Source organism: Falco punctatus, assembly GCF_963210335.1.
Source record: "Falco punctatus genome assembly, chromosome: 2".
NCBI classification, from domain to species: domain Eukaryota; kingdom Metazoa; phylum Chordata; class Aves; order Falconiformes; family Falconidae; genus Falco; species Falco punctatus.
Window position 1 is genome coordinate 7,517,523 of NC_137581.1, and position 19,108 is coordinate 7,536,630.

Genomic DNA, 19,108 nt, shown 5'->3' on the forward strand with positions numbered 1-19,108 from the left:
TTGCAGATCTGCAGATTCAGTTGTTTAATGTCCAAAATGTAGAATTAATTTTCTGTTGTTGCCTGGAGGCACATGCTTTGTTTATTAACTCAGAGACTCCAGTATAATACAAAGGTTCTTAAATGAAAAATTCCAACATGAATGTGAGAAAATGTAAGACCATAATGTGTATTTTGGTAATAAATAAAGGCGATTTAATCTCATTCCTTTTATTTTTTTGCATCACTAGATAGATGTTAGTGTTACTGAATTAGATCTGAATTTTCTTCATTCCACATTTTTTTCTTTCATGTGATAGAATACTTCTTTTGTATGAGTTTGGAAGTTACTTATTTCTGAACAGACATCTTTTTGTTAGCTTTCTGTGCCATTCCAGTTTTCACATTTATGTTAATTTTGATGTTGAATGTTCTCTTAAAGCAAAAAAAGTCTACCAAAACACTGCGGCTGTATTAAGTGTCTAACTCCTGGTTTCTACTCTTTCAGCAATACATCAAGTTCCACTAGTTTTGTGTATTACATACAGTTAGACTGTAAGCTCTTCAAAGCAGGGCTCTTTAATAGTTTTATAGTTAAGATGGCAATTTACATTTATTCTGCTGTACAAATAAGAGGTTTCCATTTGGTGCTACATCATTTGGGGGGTTTGTGGCTTCATTTCTCATCTGTCTTCATAGTTGCATTTTTGATTTAGTATTATCATTAATACACCTAGATTTGAACACTGTGACTCTTAAAAGGCAGAATCAAGACATTCAGGTAAAGCTACTTGTATTTGCAGCGTTTCTGTGGTTTTAGGAGTCTCAGGGCCCCAGAATCTGCTCGCTCTAGTGTCTGGGGGACAAGCAATTTGTGTAGCAGGGTCACAGAATTTGAGAAAGGATCACTAAGGAGTGGGCCCAATATTACTTTCAACATGACTGGGAAAAAAGAGCTCACTGGAAAAAAGAATTGGCCCTGGTGGGATGAGCAGCTGATTCCCGCTGCTGCTAAAGCCCTTCTGTGGTCCTTGAAATGATGTGGTGGGAGGAATCCAGGTCCCAGAGTGAGAGCCACTGAAGAAGTAAGTGGACTCTTTCTTATTGTGGTAAAGCGTGACACATAAAATGAACAGATTATGCACTAAATACTAAGTATTTTTTCAAGATCTAATTGCAGTTTACTGGAAGGGATGAGTAGAGGAGAGAGATCAGGGGTCAGATATTCCCATCTGGGGGCACTAAAGCAGAAACGTAGCTTGGTTTTCAAGATGCTGATAAGCAGAAATGCTGGAGAAAAGTTTGTAATTTAATGCTGAGTCAGTTACTAACTGATCTTTATATGGTTACTATTCCTTGGGTAAGTACAGTTAGTCAAGTTTAAAGGAATATATGTCAAACTAAAAATATATGTAAAGGCAGCGGTTTAACAGAGTAGATGTATGGTTACAAGTTGTAAAATGAAGCATGAAGATACTTAGACAACAAACTTACATTGCAGCTGATCATCATTGAAAACTGATTTTTTTTCGTAAGGAACCAGTTTTTCTTATGGTAAATTAGACAAAAAGTCTGATTCTTAACAAACAAGCAAAAAAAGAACCCAAGCACTCTTTTATTGTCATCTCTTCCCTGGTCATTTGTGTGTGTGTTGTGTTTCTTAATGCTGACACTACTTCTGTCCAGCTTCATCCATCAGTCCCTGTTCTGTCTGGTTTCTTCAGCTGGCGTTTAAAGGGTGTGCTTTAAGATAAATTTAATTCCAGAGAACAAGAGACTTTGGAAATGTAAACCATGTACAGAAGTTGCAGGGCTAAAGCTGTTTAGCCTGAGGAAGAGGAGGCTGAGCAGGAGAGGAACATGACAAGTCACACAATATAGGAGAGGCTATAAAGGGAATAATGGCGGTTTGCTTTCCACATCGACATCTGGAGGGCGAGAAGTAGTTTTCCTGATTTAGAACAAAAAAGATGGAAATTATATAGTAGAAAAAGCCACTAGAACCTTCAAGCACTGAAATCAGACGGTGAGGGACTTTGCAGGAGGTTACCAGTGCAGTGAGACAGGCGTCTATGAGGTGGATCTAAGTCTGGGTCCTTCTGCAGCGCAGGGAGGTGAAAGAAAAACCTACTAGGGCTCCTCCAGGCTCTATGTGTCTGTAATTTCAGTTTTTCAGAGCATTCAGCTGACACATCGTAGCATAACTCCTGCCCTTCAAAGCAGTCTGACTTGCAGAGCATTTAGCCCTCGTCGTTGCATCATCTGCACGAATCAATATTCTGTAACAGGAGCCTGCTGTGCCACCCCTGCTGTTTGCTCGCAGCCTTTTGCACTAGCTATTTTTGGAGCACAGAGACCTGCAGGAACACAACTGCATGTTGACATCGTTCAGTGCAGAGCTGCCTGTCCTCCTTACTCTATTCCTGTTCCCCTTGGCGTTTGGATGCCTGGTTTCCCCATAATATACCTGAGCATATAATAGTGACTTGTTCTGTGAAAGATGCTGTTGTACTTGCATAGCAGTTCTCAGAGAATATCTGGCCCATTTCTTCTCTGCCAACAGCATCAAGGTCTAGAATAACATCGCTACTAGACTGTTCCCAAATGTGTGTTTTGCAGGAAAGCAGTCTGTGTGTGAGAATTCACTAAGGCTGTGGTTAGTTTAGGTGCATGGCACTTCTTTCTGCTGTGAATGGAGAGTGAGGGCAACTCGGAATACAACCTTAACTTTAAATATTGTTCCTTGAAAGAGCCTCTCCACTGGCCCAAGATTAATCTTCAGAGACCATATGCCAGCCTCCTCAGTATGCTGATACGGTTCCTAAAAGCTGAAACCCCAGAAATAAGCCTGCCTGGTAATCCCTTAAATGATCAGCCTCCCCTGTTTCTGTCCACTCTTTTCCCCTAGCAGGACAGAAGGTGGGTTTCTGTGTCACGGCTACTCTCAGGAGCAGTTATTTTTAACCCCTTTGCTTGTTTGTTGTGAGTGCTTCTCACACTGGGTGATGGTATTTGTCACATATGTAATGCCTTATGTTTCCTCAAGGTTGCATAACCCCTATGTTGCCTTTTCTTAATAGTTCATTAAAGTCCCATAGCAGGTATGAAGGGCCCCAGATGCGGAGCTTTCTGGTTTGTACATCCCCTGTCTGCTTTCCCTCTGTGCAATCTGCTAGATTAATTTGCATCTCGTACTGATGTTTGTATGTAAATATTTTATGATTGTCATTTGTCTAATAGTTCTCAAGCCTTTTGAAGCATTGGAGCCTGCAGCTTGTGTTTCTCAGCTGTCTTGGTGTACTGTTTCTTGTGTTTCTAAAATTTAACTGGCTTACACCTCCTCTGTGTGCACAGAGCATTGCGTGCTAACAGGATTTATTCCTCTGAGTTTGCTGTTGTGTGTGAAGATTCAGAAAGGTAAACGAGTTCCTGATGACTTTGGCTTGGATCTGTCCCAAGGCAGGTTGCCTGGAAATTTCTTACAAACTACTGCATCCCCTCCCATCGATCTGTAACAACTCATTTTAATTTTTGAGCTTTCCAGAGCAGAGGATCAAATCGAGACATCTTAAAATGATTGAGGCAGGGAACAGTGTTTGCTCAGACCTTTGGCTTCTTTGTCAGTGGTCATCTAAACAAAGGTGTTAATTCTCCAAAAGTAAAAGTAGTTTTTTGAGATCCTTTTCTAAAGTTATCAAAGTTCACTGAGAAAACTTCCTTGCTCTCCTTCCTGGTGCTCTGATTGCATTTCTCACTTCTATTTTGACTGCTGTGTTTTTCCTCCCCCCTTTTTCATGCCTTTTCCAGCTTCAGTGCCCTACATTTTCCCAATTCTGGTTGTCCAAAACCTGGAAAATCTCCTAAAATGTGTCTGTGTGTTTTTCTTTAAAAAGTCATCTATGCCACAGACTTTGCAAGTCAGAAAATAATCAAAATCCCTCTTAGGAAAGGGAGCAGATACAATTAGGAAAAAAGAAAAAGAAACTGAAATTAAAACCCCCCCTTCATCTCATCAACTCCTTAAAGGTTAGATCTCAACGAACGTTAAACATCTGTCACTGATGAAACAGTAATCTTTTTGTTTAAGTCAACATTTTTCCATACCGTTGCACCCCATAAGTCTTTTTGCTCACAAACCCTGATGCCAGTGGGCGGACAGAAACGCAAATAGGATCCTGAACTTACCAACAGCCCGTTGTAGGCTTGGTGTTCTCTGAGAGGTAGTGGCTGCCTGACAGTGGTGCAGGGCACTGTTAACCAGCTGCCTCTTGATTTCTTGCAGGTGCAAGGCAGAACTGCTGAGTTTGTAGTCCTATTTGGTTTTTTTCTCTCCATCTTCTGAGCTACCTTGCTTCATAGCAGGAGCTGGGTGACAGGATCATGCCCCTATGGAAGGCAGTGGTGGCTCCCAGCAGATTTGTGGGTGTTTGGAGCACAGCAAAAATAAAATAAAAAAAAAAAAATCTGCAAAACCAGGAATTGGTCCCGGCCGATATTGTATATGGGTCCATACAGAATTTGGCCTAAATGGCTTTACTGTTGCCAGGAGGAGCTCTAAGGGCTTGCAAATAGGTACTTAACAGCATCTGCCTGAATAATGTGGTGCTTCCATCTTTTTTTTTTTTTAAGTCATCATCATTCAGCATACCCTGGCTTGAGGAGTTTTGAAAATGGAGCTTCTTGGAGACTGGTTTTGAATCAGTTTTATCTTTCTCATATAGTTTCAATCAATCCTGTTGGCCAAATCTTTTCCCATTTAATTATTGAAATATATAGATATTCCTAAATTATCTGCAGATCTAATATATTTAGTTCATCTAAAGGCTAAATGGTTTAAATAAGATCTGGGAGATATGTAGGAAAATGCTTCCTCTCTCCTATAGCTGTTCCCATAGGCATCATGTTGTGTGAATGGACACGTGCAGGCATGGCAGTGCCATCCTCAGTCTCATCTGAAGGCACAGTAGGTCCCAAAGCCTTTTTAATCAACACAACTGTCTCCACACCAGCAGAGCTGCAGTGCTTCAGCTCTACCAGTTAGTATACTGTATACTTCAAATGCTGCAGTATGTACGGTTAAATAAACTCAAATGGCGTGTAAGTGAAGTCCAATCCTGCTGCCTTCAAGCAAGCACAGCTCCCAAGGGTGTTTCTATTTTGCTTAAGTAAATAGTTGAGCAAAAGTTGAGGTCTACAGGGTCAAACTAATGTACGGGTATTTTAAAGTACATTGTGGAGCTAGTTCTGCTGTAATGCTGCAGCTATGTAGTTGTTTAGATGAGTGTAGTGTACTCAAAATAATGCTGTTTTGATTTCACAGCATTTACGTGCTTTTCTTTACTCGTTTGGCAGTTGTATGGGTGTCCTCACAAGCACTGAGCACTTGTAGCATGTATGCACTTAACTCAGTTTTTGAATACATATCTCCTGTGAGATTTCCAGTCACCGAAATACCTCCATGTAATCAAAAGCAAAGTGCCTGCCTGTTACACTCTTACTGAAAAAAACGAAGCTCAATTTTTTCTGTGTCTCCTTGCCTATATAGAGTTTCAGTGATTCTAAAATTTGCTTGTAAAAAATTAGAGCATGACAAAGACCCAAAAATAAGCCAGAGGAAAAAGGGAATCCGTCTGCTTTAAGCAATGGGTTAGTATTGCAAGTGGCATCTAGATCTCGGATATGGACTCTGAGAAGTAGCTAAAGTAGAATTTGTTTTGACATCATTTTATCAAAATAGATGATAAATTAATTGAATAATTTACTTTTTTTTTCCTTCTAAATATGTGTAATTATAACATTTAGTCTTTCATATGTGTAGCTTACATTTTAAGAACAATACTTTAGGAAATAATCTTGGTGAGAATTTAATTTTTGCTGATAGATAACACACATTACCCTGTACCAGGTTGCATGTATGGCTGCATTTCTTGTTAACAGAATCCCTTGGACAACTTTTTCTCTGTAAGTTGTACTGAAGCTATGTTTTGTTAAAATATAACTGGGGTTGTATTAACAATGCAGTTTCCTATATACTTTTATTATTTGTTTCATCATATGTAAAAGCATTGCCTCAACAGTTTTTTTGGCTTTATAGTATAACTGTCTACTTATGGAGCTTCAAAAATCTACATTACATAAAAGTATGTCTATAAAGTGTGGGGACTATAAAGTGTGGATTATTCTCTAATGACCCCATCTAGAATAATAACTTCAAGAACAGGATTTGACTTTTTTTGATTGTTATATACAATCAAAATACATTACAATAATTTTTTATAATAACAATAATAATAATAGATAAAAATATAATTACATTTTTATTAATATACAATAATATATTATTATTATGAATTTACAAAACATTATAATGTATTATTGTAATTACAAAATACATACAATACATTACAATAATACATTACAATAAGAAGAGACTCATTCTGTGGAAGAAAAATGAAATAATTTATTGTGTGGCAAAACTAGATCATTTGAGGGAGGAAAAAGTTTTCTGAAGAAATCCGATAAACAAAGTTACTGATGTACAGTTTTGTTTCAGTATCGCTGATGGCTGATTTCTAGTGTTGTAGCCGCTGCCCATTCCCTGATCAGTAACATGAACTGGTTAAAAAATTATGGAGTGGTAAAGCAATAAATTTAAAGAACTGTTAAATTAGTTTGGGTTAACTGATAATCTCTTGGACAAGATACTGTGGGACCATGAAAGCTGTCTCACCCATAGAGAAATTTTCGTAGTTATTGTATTATGAAGTTTTGAGTATGATTAAACAAAACAGTAATGCATGTACCGTGTAGAAGATGTGTCATGTTTTGTGGGACTGTATGATCTGAATGGTTCTTCTCAAAGTCATCTTTCAAAGCCAATAGAATCAATTTAACAATAGTGTCACAATATGCAGAGAAACACCAGAATTATGTCCAGTAGACCTCATGGGGCACAGCCGATACTGACTTTTCAGTGTTCTTCTGTTAGCAGGCAAAGGACCTACTCAGGATCAACACGGAGGACCACAATTTGGGATATTAAACTGTACGTTCAGTGGATTTGTGGTCTTGCTTGAATTTGGTTTTGGTATCAGAATAGTGGTACCATAGAACAAAGATTTCTTGGTGGTATTTGTGATATATGCTGACTGTAAGGTACAGGACTTATTTTGGCTGCTAAAAATTAACACTGTGCTCCACTGGATATTGTAATCCCATGCACAGAGTGATCCGGTTCTTCATGGAAACCACCAGTGTGCCATTCTTCTTGGTGAGAAGAATGTGTGGGAATTCAGCTTCAGAACCTTTGGTTTAATTCGGGTGGCAGGGAATATGGTTCTTATTTGACTATTGTGCTGCAGTTCAGGCAGTCAGTTCTTGCAGCTGAATTTTATTTAAACTTTGTAGCTGTCAGAAAGCCCCAAAAGGCAAAGTACTGGATGTCCGCATCTGCTTTTGGTATAACTGGGAGCTGAAGATGGTTATTATCTTGGAGAGAGTACTTAGTATTCTTCAGACATGCCATATTACTGTATGATTTCAAATTTCTGTTTGCTTGTTGTGCAGAATATGAATGTTGTGTGGCGGTGCTGAACAGGATTATGCCCCATCATGCTAAATACTGTGCAAGTAATTTATAACCAGTAAAATTTGTCAAAAAGGCTGAAAGTTGCTTTTTTTTAAAGCCTAAACTAGTGTCAAAATGTGTGGGGATTTGAATAGTCTCCATAAGCCCCTCGACATTGCAGGAGTTTTCCAGGAGCAGTGGTTACACAGCCACCCTCCCCGACATGATGAAATATTCTTGGTCAAGATGCGTTTCCCATCGACAGCAGAACATCAGTGGTGGCTTTCAGCAAAAGCAGGGCAGCCTGGAGGTGACTGGATCTCCCAGGACATGCAATCCATCACAGGTTATTTGGAAAAAAAGATACACTGCTACCAAGTGCGATTGTGCGGGAGCAAGCTGCAACTCCATGCAGGAGCTTAGGGAGGGAGTGAAAATTGATGTATCCTATTAAAACTAGAGAGGAAAATTAGGCAGGAAGATAATTACTTGATCTGGGATTTAGCCAGGATTTAGATTTAACACTAGAACTGTGTTCCATTACTGGTTGTTCAATTTGTGTTCAGGACTGTTTTGGGGTCAACCAAAAGTAGGCTTTTTCATCTTGATGAAATGAAAAACAATAATTTAAGTGAAAATAAAAACTGCTCATACCCCCAAAGAATGTTACTTTTTTGTAGTTGTTTTTTTTTTTAAATAAGAACCATACACTTTAGGGAAGGAATGATTAATGAAGGAAGGGTTGTCAAAGCGCTTTACTAAGTGACTAAGGAAGAGGGAGTTTGTAGGGCATCTCTTTGGTATGGAATTTTCCTGATTTCTCAGATAGTCCACTTCTGAAAAGTGTCCTCGGTACTGGATACTTTGCAGTGGTTCCACTACTCTGCTGCTTCACTTTATTATAAATAATCATGTATTCATTGCATATACCTGTCTGTGCCATGGGGAAGGTTAATGTCTGATTGCAATCCATGCTTCAAGATATTAACTATTTTATTGAGGGCAGCCAGAACTCTCAATATGTAAATGAAAGCGTAGGTGTCACAGATGGGTCAGGCACAGTCATGAGGTCAGTGAAAAAGGTGATGTGATTGGGGTTTTCAAGGCAAAAGAAGCTGAGCTCACATGTAGAATTAGTCCTTTATTCCCAGCCATTTGTTGGGAATATCCTAACCACATCCCACTTGGACCCAGAACTTTGCTTGGAGGCTGTGCTTTGGGTTTGTGTGGTGGGAGCCCAGCCCGGGTGTTGTGACCTGGCCTTTGAAAGAGCTGGTCTCTCTCTTCCTTGGTTATAGATGGGTCCTAAGTCCACTACTGGTTTTAGGTGAAAACAAGGCAATTGTCTAACCCTTACCTGCCCCGGGGACAGCTCCCATAGAAAGAAGGAGTTCCTCCTGGAGATCCCCTCAAGGTGGAATTGCAGCAGAGACCCGTGAGCTCTTTCATTGTATAAATATCTACACTGCCATAAAATGCTTCCTAATCGTCATATATATGTGATATGAGCATATGTATTTATATATGTGTGCATATATATCTATATGCATTTAAATACCATCCCTTTTTATTCATTATGGTTTTAATTTCTCTGACACAATGCTTGTGACCAGCCAAAATTTTTATGAGGAGAAGGAAAAGAAATTGCATCTTTTTAAACATTAATCATGTAATCGTTGAATTTGAGAATGCTATCAAATTAGAGAATACAAGTTGTGTCTTTGCCCCTACTGTGAACTCATCCAGTTGTCACACCGCAAGGCCCATGCTACAGGGATCATGTTCAGGATCCTTGGATGGACAAAGATGAACAATTTTTATATCATGAAAAAGAAGTTTTCTTTCAGTTATTTAGAAAAAAAGAATGATAAAAGCAGTCTTGTTTTGCCTTTCCAAGCCTTGTTACAGTACTTTATTGACTTTAATCTAACTAAAGAGTCTGAACCTCTCCTGGTAATGAAGCTTGCATTGAACTCTGCTGTAAGATTTAGATTGAGGCACTCATTTCACTGTAATTATTAATTTGTACTTTTTTTGGTACTGTTTAGTAATTTTATTGCATACTTGGTGGCAATGTAATTACAAAAGTGTGTGCAGATATCTCAGTGTCATATACGTTTGTGTGCAGACATTCCTGTGAGCTAGTTAGGATGGGGAGAAGGAAAGGTGAGGTCTGGTTCTCCATTTTTCACTATTTTCTTGTATGTAAGATGGTGATGTTTGGATGTCATACAATTTTATATGTCACTCATGCTCTTGGCAAATGACTGCGCAAAGATAATAGCAGCAGGAGAAAGGGAGCTCTGTTTCTCTGGACTCTTAGGGAAAGGCTGGATTGCTACATTTGAGCCAACACATGAATGAAAGTCTGCTATCAAAGTCTCATTATTACCAAAGAGGTAGATAGCAATTTTATGTATTGAGGGAACAGAAAAATAAAAAAACAACAACAGCCATGCTCTTGGACACCTGCCTTTCAGATACACATTTGCTATTCAGAGAACAGAGAACTGAGTGCTGCAGAATGCGAAGCAAACACTTTTATGTCTTCTCTGAATATGTTTTAAGGCCAGTTTTCCTGTATGGGTATCCATAATGGTTATTTTCTATAATTTTGTAGCTTCTGCAAATTGTGATTTGCGCTGAACCCCATAGCTTCCAGCTGGTTTTGGATAAAAGAAAGTTGAACACTTGAGGTAGATGCCATTAAAAAGATAGTTTTGCAGGGAGATCTCAGACACACAGTAATCTTCCTGTGTTGGTGTTGGGTTAATCTCTGGGTTTTGCCTGTGTTGCTCATGGCATATAGCTAACGACAGAATCACAGAATCATTTACTTTGGCAAAGACCTTTGACATCATCAAGTCCAACCATTAACTCAGGACTGCCAAGTCCACCACTAAACCACGTCACTAAGCGCTGCATCTACACATTTTCTAAATACCTCCAAGGACAGTGATTCCACCACCTCCCTGGGCGGCCTGTTCCAGTGCTTCACCAGCCTTTCAGTGAAGAAATTCTTCCTAATATCCAATCTAAATGTCCCCTGGCACAATTGAAGCTGCCTCCTCTTGTCCTGCCGTTTGTTATCTGGGAGAGGAGACCAACCCCCAGCTGCCCACAGCCTCCTGCCAGGCAGCTGTAGAGAGCGATAAGGTCCCCCCTGAGCCCCCTTTTCTCTGGGTTAAACGCCCCCAGTTCCATCAGCTGCCCCCCCCGAGCTGTGCCGCAGCCCCTTCCCCAGCCCCTGCCCGGCTCTGGACACGCTCCAGCCCCTCCGGGTCTGTCTGGGGGTGAGGGGCCCAACGCTGAGCCCAGGGCTCGAGGGGCGGCCGCACCAGGGCCCAGCACAGGGGGACGGGCACTGCCTGGCCCTGCTGGCCACGCTGCTGCTGACACCGGCCAGGGCGCTGCTGGCCGCCGTGGCCACCTGGGCACACGGGGGGCTCATGCCCAGCCGGCTGCCGACCAGCCCCCCCAGGCCCTTCCCCGCCGGGCAGTTCCCAGCCCCCTGCCCCCAGCCCGCAGCGCTGTGGGGGGCTGGTGTGACCCACGGGCAGGGCCCGGCACTCAGCCCCGTTGGGCCTCATACAACTGGCCTCGGCCCCTCGGCCCGGCCTGCCCAGACCCCCTGCAGAGCCCCCTGCCCCCCAGCAGGTCACACTGCCCCCAGCTCGTGTCCTCTGCAAACCCACTGCGGGTGCGCTCCAGCCCCTCGTCCAGGTCATCGATGAAGACATCAAACAGGACTGGCCCCAGCGCTGGTCCCTGGGGACACCACCTGTGCCCGGCGCCAGTGGGATGTGACTCCATTCCCCACCACTCTTCGGGCTTGGCTGTCCAGCCAGTTTTTTAGCCAGTGACGAGCACAGCCATCCCAGCCCTGAGCAGCCGGGTTCTCCAGGAGATGCTGTGGGAGACGATGTCAAAGGCTTTACTGAGGTCCAGTTAGACAAGACTGTAACAACATTTGTTGTGAACGTTCCTTATATGTGTGAACAATGCCTTTAGAAATGTGAAGTTAATATTTGAGCATTTAAATACTTTCCATAGCCAATAAAAGGCTTTTTTTTTTGTATTTGTTTGTCTTTAGATACTGACCGAGCTTTAGTGCTGCTGGAAGAATACTGTAAAAAACTAAGGAAGCCGGAAGAACAACAACTGAAAAAAGCCATCAGGAAGGTGATGGGCATCTTTAAGAGCAGCTTGTTTCAGGCACTTCTAGGTAGGTACTAGTATTTAATCTTAGATATATGCTCTTGAAGGTCAGAGCTAGGTCAGACCTAGTAACTCTCTCATTGCTCACTATTTGTGTTCATAATGGAACAGCATGTTGAGATATTCCTTCCAGGTTCTTGTGGGGGGAAGCTCATTGTCCTTATTTCAAAGGAATTTTCTTCTTTATAGTGAAAGAAAAAGTAACAAAAAAATAATGCAAGGTAAGGCATTGAATGGTTGTTCTTAAACCTTGCTACTTTCCCTTGTTTAATGGAAGTTACTGAACCAGACTAGGATATAACTGATTATGCAAAGTTGAAGATGAAGCCATCTCCACACAGGTAAATGGCCAATGTTTCACTGATTTCACTGGCGTCAAGTAGCATCTAAAATTTTTGTGTCTTTTGCATTATGTTTTTTGGAAAAGCGTCAGCCAAAGAAACTTGGAAGTGTGTCAAGAAAAATGCTCAAGGACACAGTGAACCTTTGGCAGAATGTTCCCATTCATGCGATGTTGCAGTCTTTCTTCCATTTACTTAAAGGTCCTGATTTCACCTTGCAAATAATGGTATTTGTCAAAATAAAGCACTTGGTGTTTTGGAGCTTTATATAAAATAACCTCCATAAGTTGTTATATAGTTGTTATATAGAATGTTTTCAAGGTCATGAACATACCTGGTTGCTTTAGCATCCCTGTTGTCCTTTGTGCGCTGCTGTGCCTATGCTGCCAGTCAGGGGAAGTGGTGACAATAACTGTGCATCGCCCTTGCTCTACCTCCCCCTGCCCTCTTGCTCACATTGCATTGGCCCCTTGGTGTTTTATTCCTTCACAAACATCTGTACATTTGGTGCAGAACTAGTCTGAAGTGCACATTTCTTAACACAAATGATGTTTGTGCAAGCACATGTACCTTCAAGCTGTGGTTGGTTGAAGCCAGAGTACCATTGTACTCACTACAGAGCTACAATCAGTAGCAGTTAGGGAAAAAAAATTGATTATATATCATAGAAGTAGAAGTACATTAATACAACACTATTACTGTGAAGACTGTGGCGGTCTAGGAAGAGTTTCATTAATTTCTGTAGCATTTATGACAAAAGTATGTTACCAGTCTCTAACTTTTCCTGCAAATTGAATTAATTGTCAGTGCTATTTTACATGTAATTTCTCTCAGCTTCTTTAAAGTTATTAGATTTATTTTATAAAGCCTAAATAATTTTTGATTGTTGTGTATCCTTTAAAAAAGGAAATATTCCTAATTTTTATGAAATAGTTGTAAATAGATTCAAACTAAAGAATGAAAAAAAGATGGGTCATTTCCATTTTATTTTTGTGAAGATAACAATGGATATAGAAGTACGCGCTGAAGAAGTATACAAGTCACAGAAGTGATATTAACTGTGCATTTACTTCTGCAGTACTTTGAAGTAATCCTTCAAAGTGTTCTGACAACATGTGTGCTTTGTGTGTGGCTACACCACAATATTTGTTGATGTATTACATATGTCAGAAATGAAAAAGTGATTATAGCTACGTTAAGGCTGAATCCAAAGAACAAATGAAATCTTTTGATTGTCACAGTGACAGCTCGAGGAGTGTGGTGTTATGGAAGTTAGATAGTATTTTAATTTGCAGGCCTTTGGATGTCTTTTCCTTGTTCTTAAATGGTTCTTTTTACAAAAAAGAGATTTGGGAATCACAGGATGTGCTCGAAGTCTGTCATGATTGCATTTGCTTTGCTATTTGGTTGGTCTAGATGCTGGAATAATACAAAAGAATGACCTCTCATCAGTATTTTAAGTGTGGTAGATGATGTTATGACACAATTGATAATGAGGTTCTTGCATAATCAGTATATAAACCCCTTCACTTCCATGACATCTGTTTTAGCTTCTCATCATACTTTCTTCCATTCCCTTATAAATCAGACCACCACACAAAGAAATACCAAAGGCAGAGCTTCTGGTCTCTTTTTAAGTTCTGTACTGCTAATGTTCCTTTGTCTTTTATATTTACAGAATGTCTAATGGTCTTGAAAGCATCCATTTTTGAGTGCCTAATCTTAATTAGACTTAATTTTCAGACTCCAAGTCATTGCCTTCCAAAACTTGATCTCATTTACAGTTGTCAAACATTGGTTTTATCCAGAATTGACTGATCTTTTGAATATTTAGGCTGTAAATACTAAAGAAAAATATGATTTTTGTATAGAATCATTAACTTGGATGCGGAAGTACACATGTCTGTCAGGCGTAAAGTTAACATAATTTTTTGTGCCAAATGAAGTTTTTCTAAGTCCTACAGCTTCAGTAGATTTTGATTCCTTTACATAAAAATTCAGCTGTTGGAACCATCCCTATCCTTTAAGTGTGTGTTCAATTCTTGTTAACTTCCCAATTGCTTTAAAAATCTGTAGGATATCTTAAATTGAGTATAACAAGAAAAGATAAAGAAAAATAATTATAATTAGAGGCCCTTTTCAAATCTAGTGTTTTCTAGTTCCTTTTGTTCTCCAATTTATGCTTGTGTGATTTGATTCAACCAGCCATCTTTGAACTTGGGCTCTCACTGCGGCTGTGATTGTTTTCATCTTCAATGTGTTTTGTAGATATTAACTGTTGACTACTGAACGGGAGATTAACATGAGAAAAAAGAGAATTCAATATCTTTCATTCGTGTATGTTACACATGCAAGAAGTGACTACAATTATGGAAGTAAAATTCTGTAAGTGATTTACAGAAGCCTTACTGAAGGATTGTCCCTTTACATTTTAATTCGGGTTCAAAAGCGTCTCCATCTCCCTTCGGGCTGTTCTTGTTGCTGGACTTCTTGCTAGAGTCGCTGTGTTCAGTTACAGCTGAGTTAGTTGCTCAGAGGCACATTTTCAAAGCGACATGTGGAGCTGCAGTCTCTGGAGTCCCATTTACACTCCAGTGGCCCCAACACAATGCTTTGAAAATCGAGCTCTAAGAGGAGGGAAGAGGAGAAACCCTTCAGAAGGAGTGTGCAAGGGGAAGAACGCATATGTAGATATTGACGTTACTCTTAAGTTAATTCCAAATTATTTTCACCAAAAGCGTTCTCCCAATCCTTCTGTGCGCAGTGAGGAGTCACGGTACTGTTGTTGTAATGAGCTTGTAAGAAGGTTTGCTTTTTGTAGGGTCATCTGCAGTTAGATGGTATTAAAGTCACAGGGTCCTCTCAAATCGTAGCACATGTTGTTCTGATGTGAACATTAATTTTTTTCAAAACCCTGCAAGGAAGAGGAAATTAAACATGCAGAAATCCAAATGCCTCGTTTGTTGGGATTGTCTCATAGTGCGGTATCTTGGAGGCATTGTGCAGAGAGAAAAACGGAAAACCAGGAAAGACAGTAGGAAGTCATCTGGGTATGTCAAAATGACCAAGCATATTTTTTTTTGCTCTGATCTTTATGAAACTTAATCAGTTTTTATAATGTGATACATCGTTCAGTACAATTTATTTCTAAAAACCTCCGCTATATATTTGTCAAGCCTTCATTTCATTAAGAAAAGTGCATGATTTTACAGCTTAGAATGCCGTTCTGTGGAATGAGAGTGGATGAAAGAGGTTTATGTCAGGGTTGTGGGTTGGGGTTTTTTTTTTTGTTGTTGTGTGTAGATACATCTCTGTAAAACATCATTTTGTTTCTAGCAGGAATTAACGTGCCACAAATAGCTGTAATCATCTTATGCAGTATTAGGTAAAAACTAATCTTAACAGGTTTTTCTAAAATTCGGATAAACCGGATCGGCAGTGGGTGACGTATTTCCTGAGGACTTTGAAACCATGTCTTATGTTTTTTCCTCATGCTTACGTAACTTTGACTGAATTTTAAAATGGCATGTTTTCAACTAAAATCTGCATCACCTTTCCCCCCCCACCCCCCACCCCTAGGGTATTATGCCATATCTGCAAAATAACGTGGATGTTATAAAACCGCCTGTCTTAAAAATTGTTGTAGTAAACATTACTGTAAGGATAACAGAATTTACTGGTCATCTGTGCCACAATCTGTATTTAGAGACTTAGTATATAATTTTGTGTGTTTAGTAAGAAGAATATTTTAGACTCTTTACCTCATTCACCTCACTTTTAAATAAGCCCTTTTATAACAATCCATTTTAAAAAAAGTGATAATGTCTTTTAAGCCAAGTTAAAAAGGAAGTCAGATTATTCTTCTGCAATCACATAAAACTTACCCATTAAAAAGTTTTTGTAAATTAAGTGGCATGTGAATTAAGTGGATATATTAGTATCCAAACTTCCAGGAGTCTAGTTGTATCTTACAATCATCCATGTTACTGGAGAGTGCTATAGGATGGATAGTGTATAAGAGTAGGACATAAAATGTGGCCATTTCAGAGAGCTGAAGCAAGTGCCCATTTGCCTTAATTATTTTAGGATGTACATATCTATTGAAAAATAACATAGCCATTGACAAATGCAAACGTTTAATATAGTAAGCATGAAGCATGTCAAGAGCTTGGTTTCCTATGGATTTGTCTTAGTTTGATTGACTTTGGTGCCTATGAAACTTTGACCTGGGACTGAAACTCCCCTGGCATATAGGACAATGGTTACATTTCAGGATAGTTTAGATATGAAAGAAACTGGAGAGGAACCTATCATAGGAGTAATGATGGGATATTGAAACGTGCCCCTGGGAAAACACTGAGAATGAAAAATGGGAAAGATTTTGATAGACGCAGCCATGCATGTCAACTAAGTGTAAAGATAAAAAAGTCCCCCCATTTGCAGGCTTTCATGCTGAGAAGAATAATGACACCGTTGACCATACAGAGGGAAGAAGAATGTAGAGGCAATTAATGTAAAGACAAGGAATTTGGGTGTGTTGTGTTTAAGGAGAAACCTTTTAAATAGTGACAGAAGGAAATTTGAGGCTAGAGGGAAAGAGGTGCGTCAGGACTGGCGAATAGATGTGTAAACAGCAGGATAAATGGTGAGAAAAGCAGGAGACCTGCAACACTGTCCTGGGCTGGTGATGGAGCCCGCACCCAAAGTAGGTTTTGGAGAATGATTATAGATGTCAGAGGAAATGTCAGGATCATGCAACATCTCAAAAATCCAGTGCTAGTCACACACAGTAGTGCCAGCCTTCACTGTTAAAAAGCTTATGAGATTTGTGCAAAAGGCATAGAAATAATCTATACTGCAGGCTGCTGTTGTCTGCTTCTATGATTGCTCTTGAAGAAACACTGCAATCACCTTTTCACAGATGCACGACCAAGACCTCTTTTGTACTTGTTCCTTCCAGTGAACATAAGGTTTGAAATTCACAGCACTACAGAAAACAAGGCAACGCCACATTTCACAAGGCTTTTGATAAAGCTGCTGGAGTTGAGGCTATCAGAACAGGGAACGTGATTAGCAAGCACCTAAGGTGATGATGGCCCTCACCAGTACCACTCGTTCCCAGTCTTCAGGAGGAAGCGTGTTTCAGCAATTTGTGCTGTGTCAGTGCTTCAGGGACCAAAAGGATATTAAATGAATCTCTGTACTGGGGAACTTTTCAATAGGAAAGCACAACTGGGTGTTATCTACTCATACTTAGGAAGCTTGCTCTCAATAGGTGTTTTTAGTCCCTTATGTGTTCGGCACACTTAGCTACTTACAGCGCTCCTGAATGTAAGGTCACTGGTCTCATATCTCATTGTTCTCTGGACTTCATCTCAGTGAGCTGGTTTCTGGTCATGTCAGGCTATTTCACATCCTGTAACGACACTGAATTCCTTGGGAGCTAATCCCGGGTCCAGCCCAGGGACATTAGGCAATCCTCTCACAGAGGGCCTGAGGCCAGCATTCACAAAGTCAAAGAAAAAACTCCAGTCGGCTTCGCTTGGGTTGGAATGATTCCTCCAGAGATTTATATACAGAACTCCCCTGACTGAGAAATAAAGATTCGTCTATAGCTCTATTTAAAAATATTGAAACCCTCCCTGACTATTATGAGTGTTGAGGTGCAAAAGAAATGTGCAAAAGCCCCTCAGTGCTCTTGTCACATCTGAGGGATGCTCAGATGACATCTCTGACAATGGGGAAGCCTGTTATTACTCCGCACAGAGCCCTACTTTCCCAAACTGGCATCTTTCTTTGTTGCGGCATAAATTACAGCAGAACTGAAATTTAAATTCAAGGGCAGCTTTTGTTTTGCCTGAAGACAGCTGCAGCTGCTTTTATTCTTGAAATCCAATTCTCTTAGTAAGCAAATTTGCGCTTTCTTTCAAAAGAGCTAAAGGTAGCAGTGCTGGATCTTTGGGAGGGTTTGAAGCTGTGTGATATTATTTTATTTTTTTTTTACGAGCTGGGTTTTGGCTGGATTGCAGCCAGCTTGAGGAACTAGCCCTCGCGGTTCTCCAGTAAATGTTTGGTTACACAGAATGAACCAGTTGTTCCCCCAGCCCACCCTAAATGGCAGATCTAATGTAAGTGGTTTCCAGTGGATTTTGTCCCCCCGCTATTTTTGCTTCCATGGCAGTGCAATTTCCCCTGCGGTACTGTCGTTTCTCTCTGGCTCTTCGAACTCTCCCCACCCTGTGCCACCTGCAGATCCTTTGCAGGACATGGGGCTTCTTCACTGCTGTCAAGTTGCACGAACATTAGGCAGAAGGTTCACAGTCAGCTGGTGAGAGCTGGCAGAAGGATGCACGTGCAGGAGAAAGACAGACAGACATCACGTTACTATAGGGAAACTAGACTGAAGATATCCAGAGAGGGGACTTTCACTGAGCTCTGAAACGTTACCCAGTCTTTCTTAGTTGTGTCCGTGATGGAGGAGCTGAAATATTTCTGTATCTCTGAAAATCTCAGAATCGCTTTTGTCTTTGGGACTTATTGGGTGTTACAGTGATGCCTTACTGGTTAGAGATGAGGAACAAACAGAGCCAGGGCATGGTGCTCCCTATTTTTGCTGGCCAACCTGGAGATGTGAGCAGCCCTCCCAGAACAACTTCTTAATATTAATTTAGTTATTTTCCACCTTGAGAGAAGGTGTATGTGTGTGAAGATGTGGGAATCTTGTGTGGGTACCCCAAATCAGTTTTTTAGTCAAAAGAATTTAAATATTAAAAGCTTGTGAATTACCAGAAAAGATCTCAACCCAGAAGCAAAGCTCTGACATCTTTTATTTGTGTGGGAATTTTGACTGGGATCCCATCCTTGCTGTAGACCTTTTCCTTAAAGAATTGCGCAGAGATGCTGGGTATGAATGCTGATGGACTCTGAAAATTTCAGAATCCCAGCCCAGGTCTGTGTTTGGATTCTCAGCCTACCTGCGTACAAGAAGAAACCGATTACAGCAC

At 40.3% G+C, this 19,108-nt stretch overlaps 1 protein-coding gene across 7 annotated transcripts in view; it reads left to right on the top strand.

Annotated features, from left to right (window-relative positions):
* DLG2 (discs large MAGUK scaffold protein 2) overlaps positions 1 to 19,108 on the top strand; it is a 1,068,724-nt gene that overhangs the window by 7,953 nt on the left and 1,041,663 nt on the right. For all 7 annotated transcript variants that reach the window (XM_080375907.1, XM_080375911.1, XM_080375888.1 and 4 more), the window contains one exon: positions 11,639 to 11,770. In XM_080375907.1, coding sequence (XP_080232033.1) covers positions 11,639 to 11,770 — 132 coding nt within the window. The remainder of the gene's footprint in view (positions 1 to 11,638; positions 11,771 to 19,108) is intronic.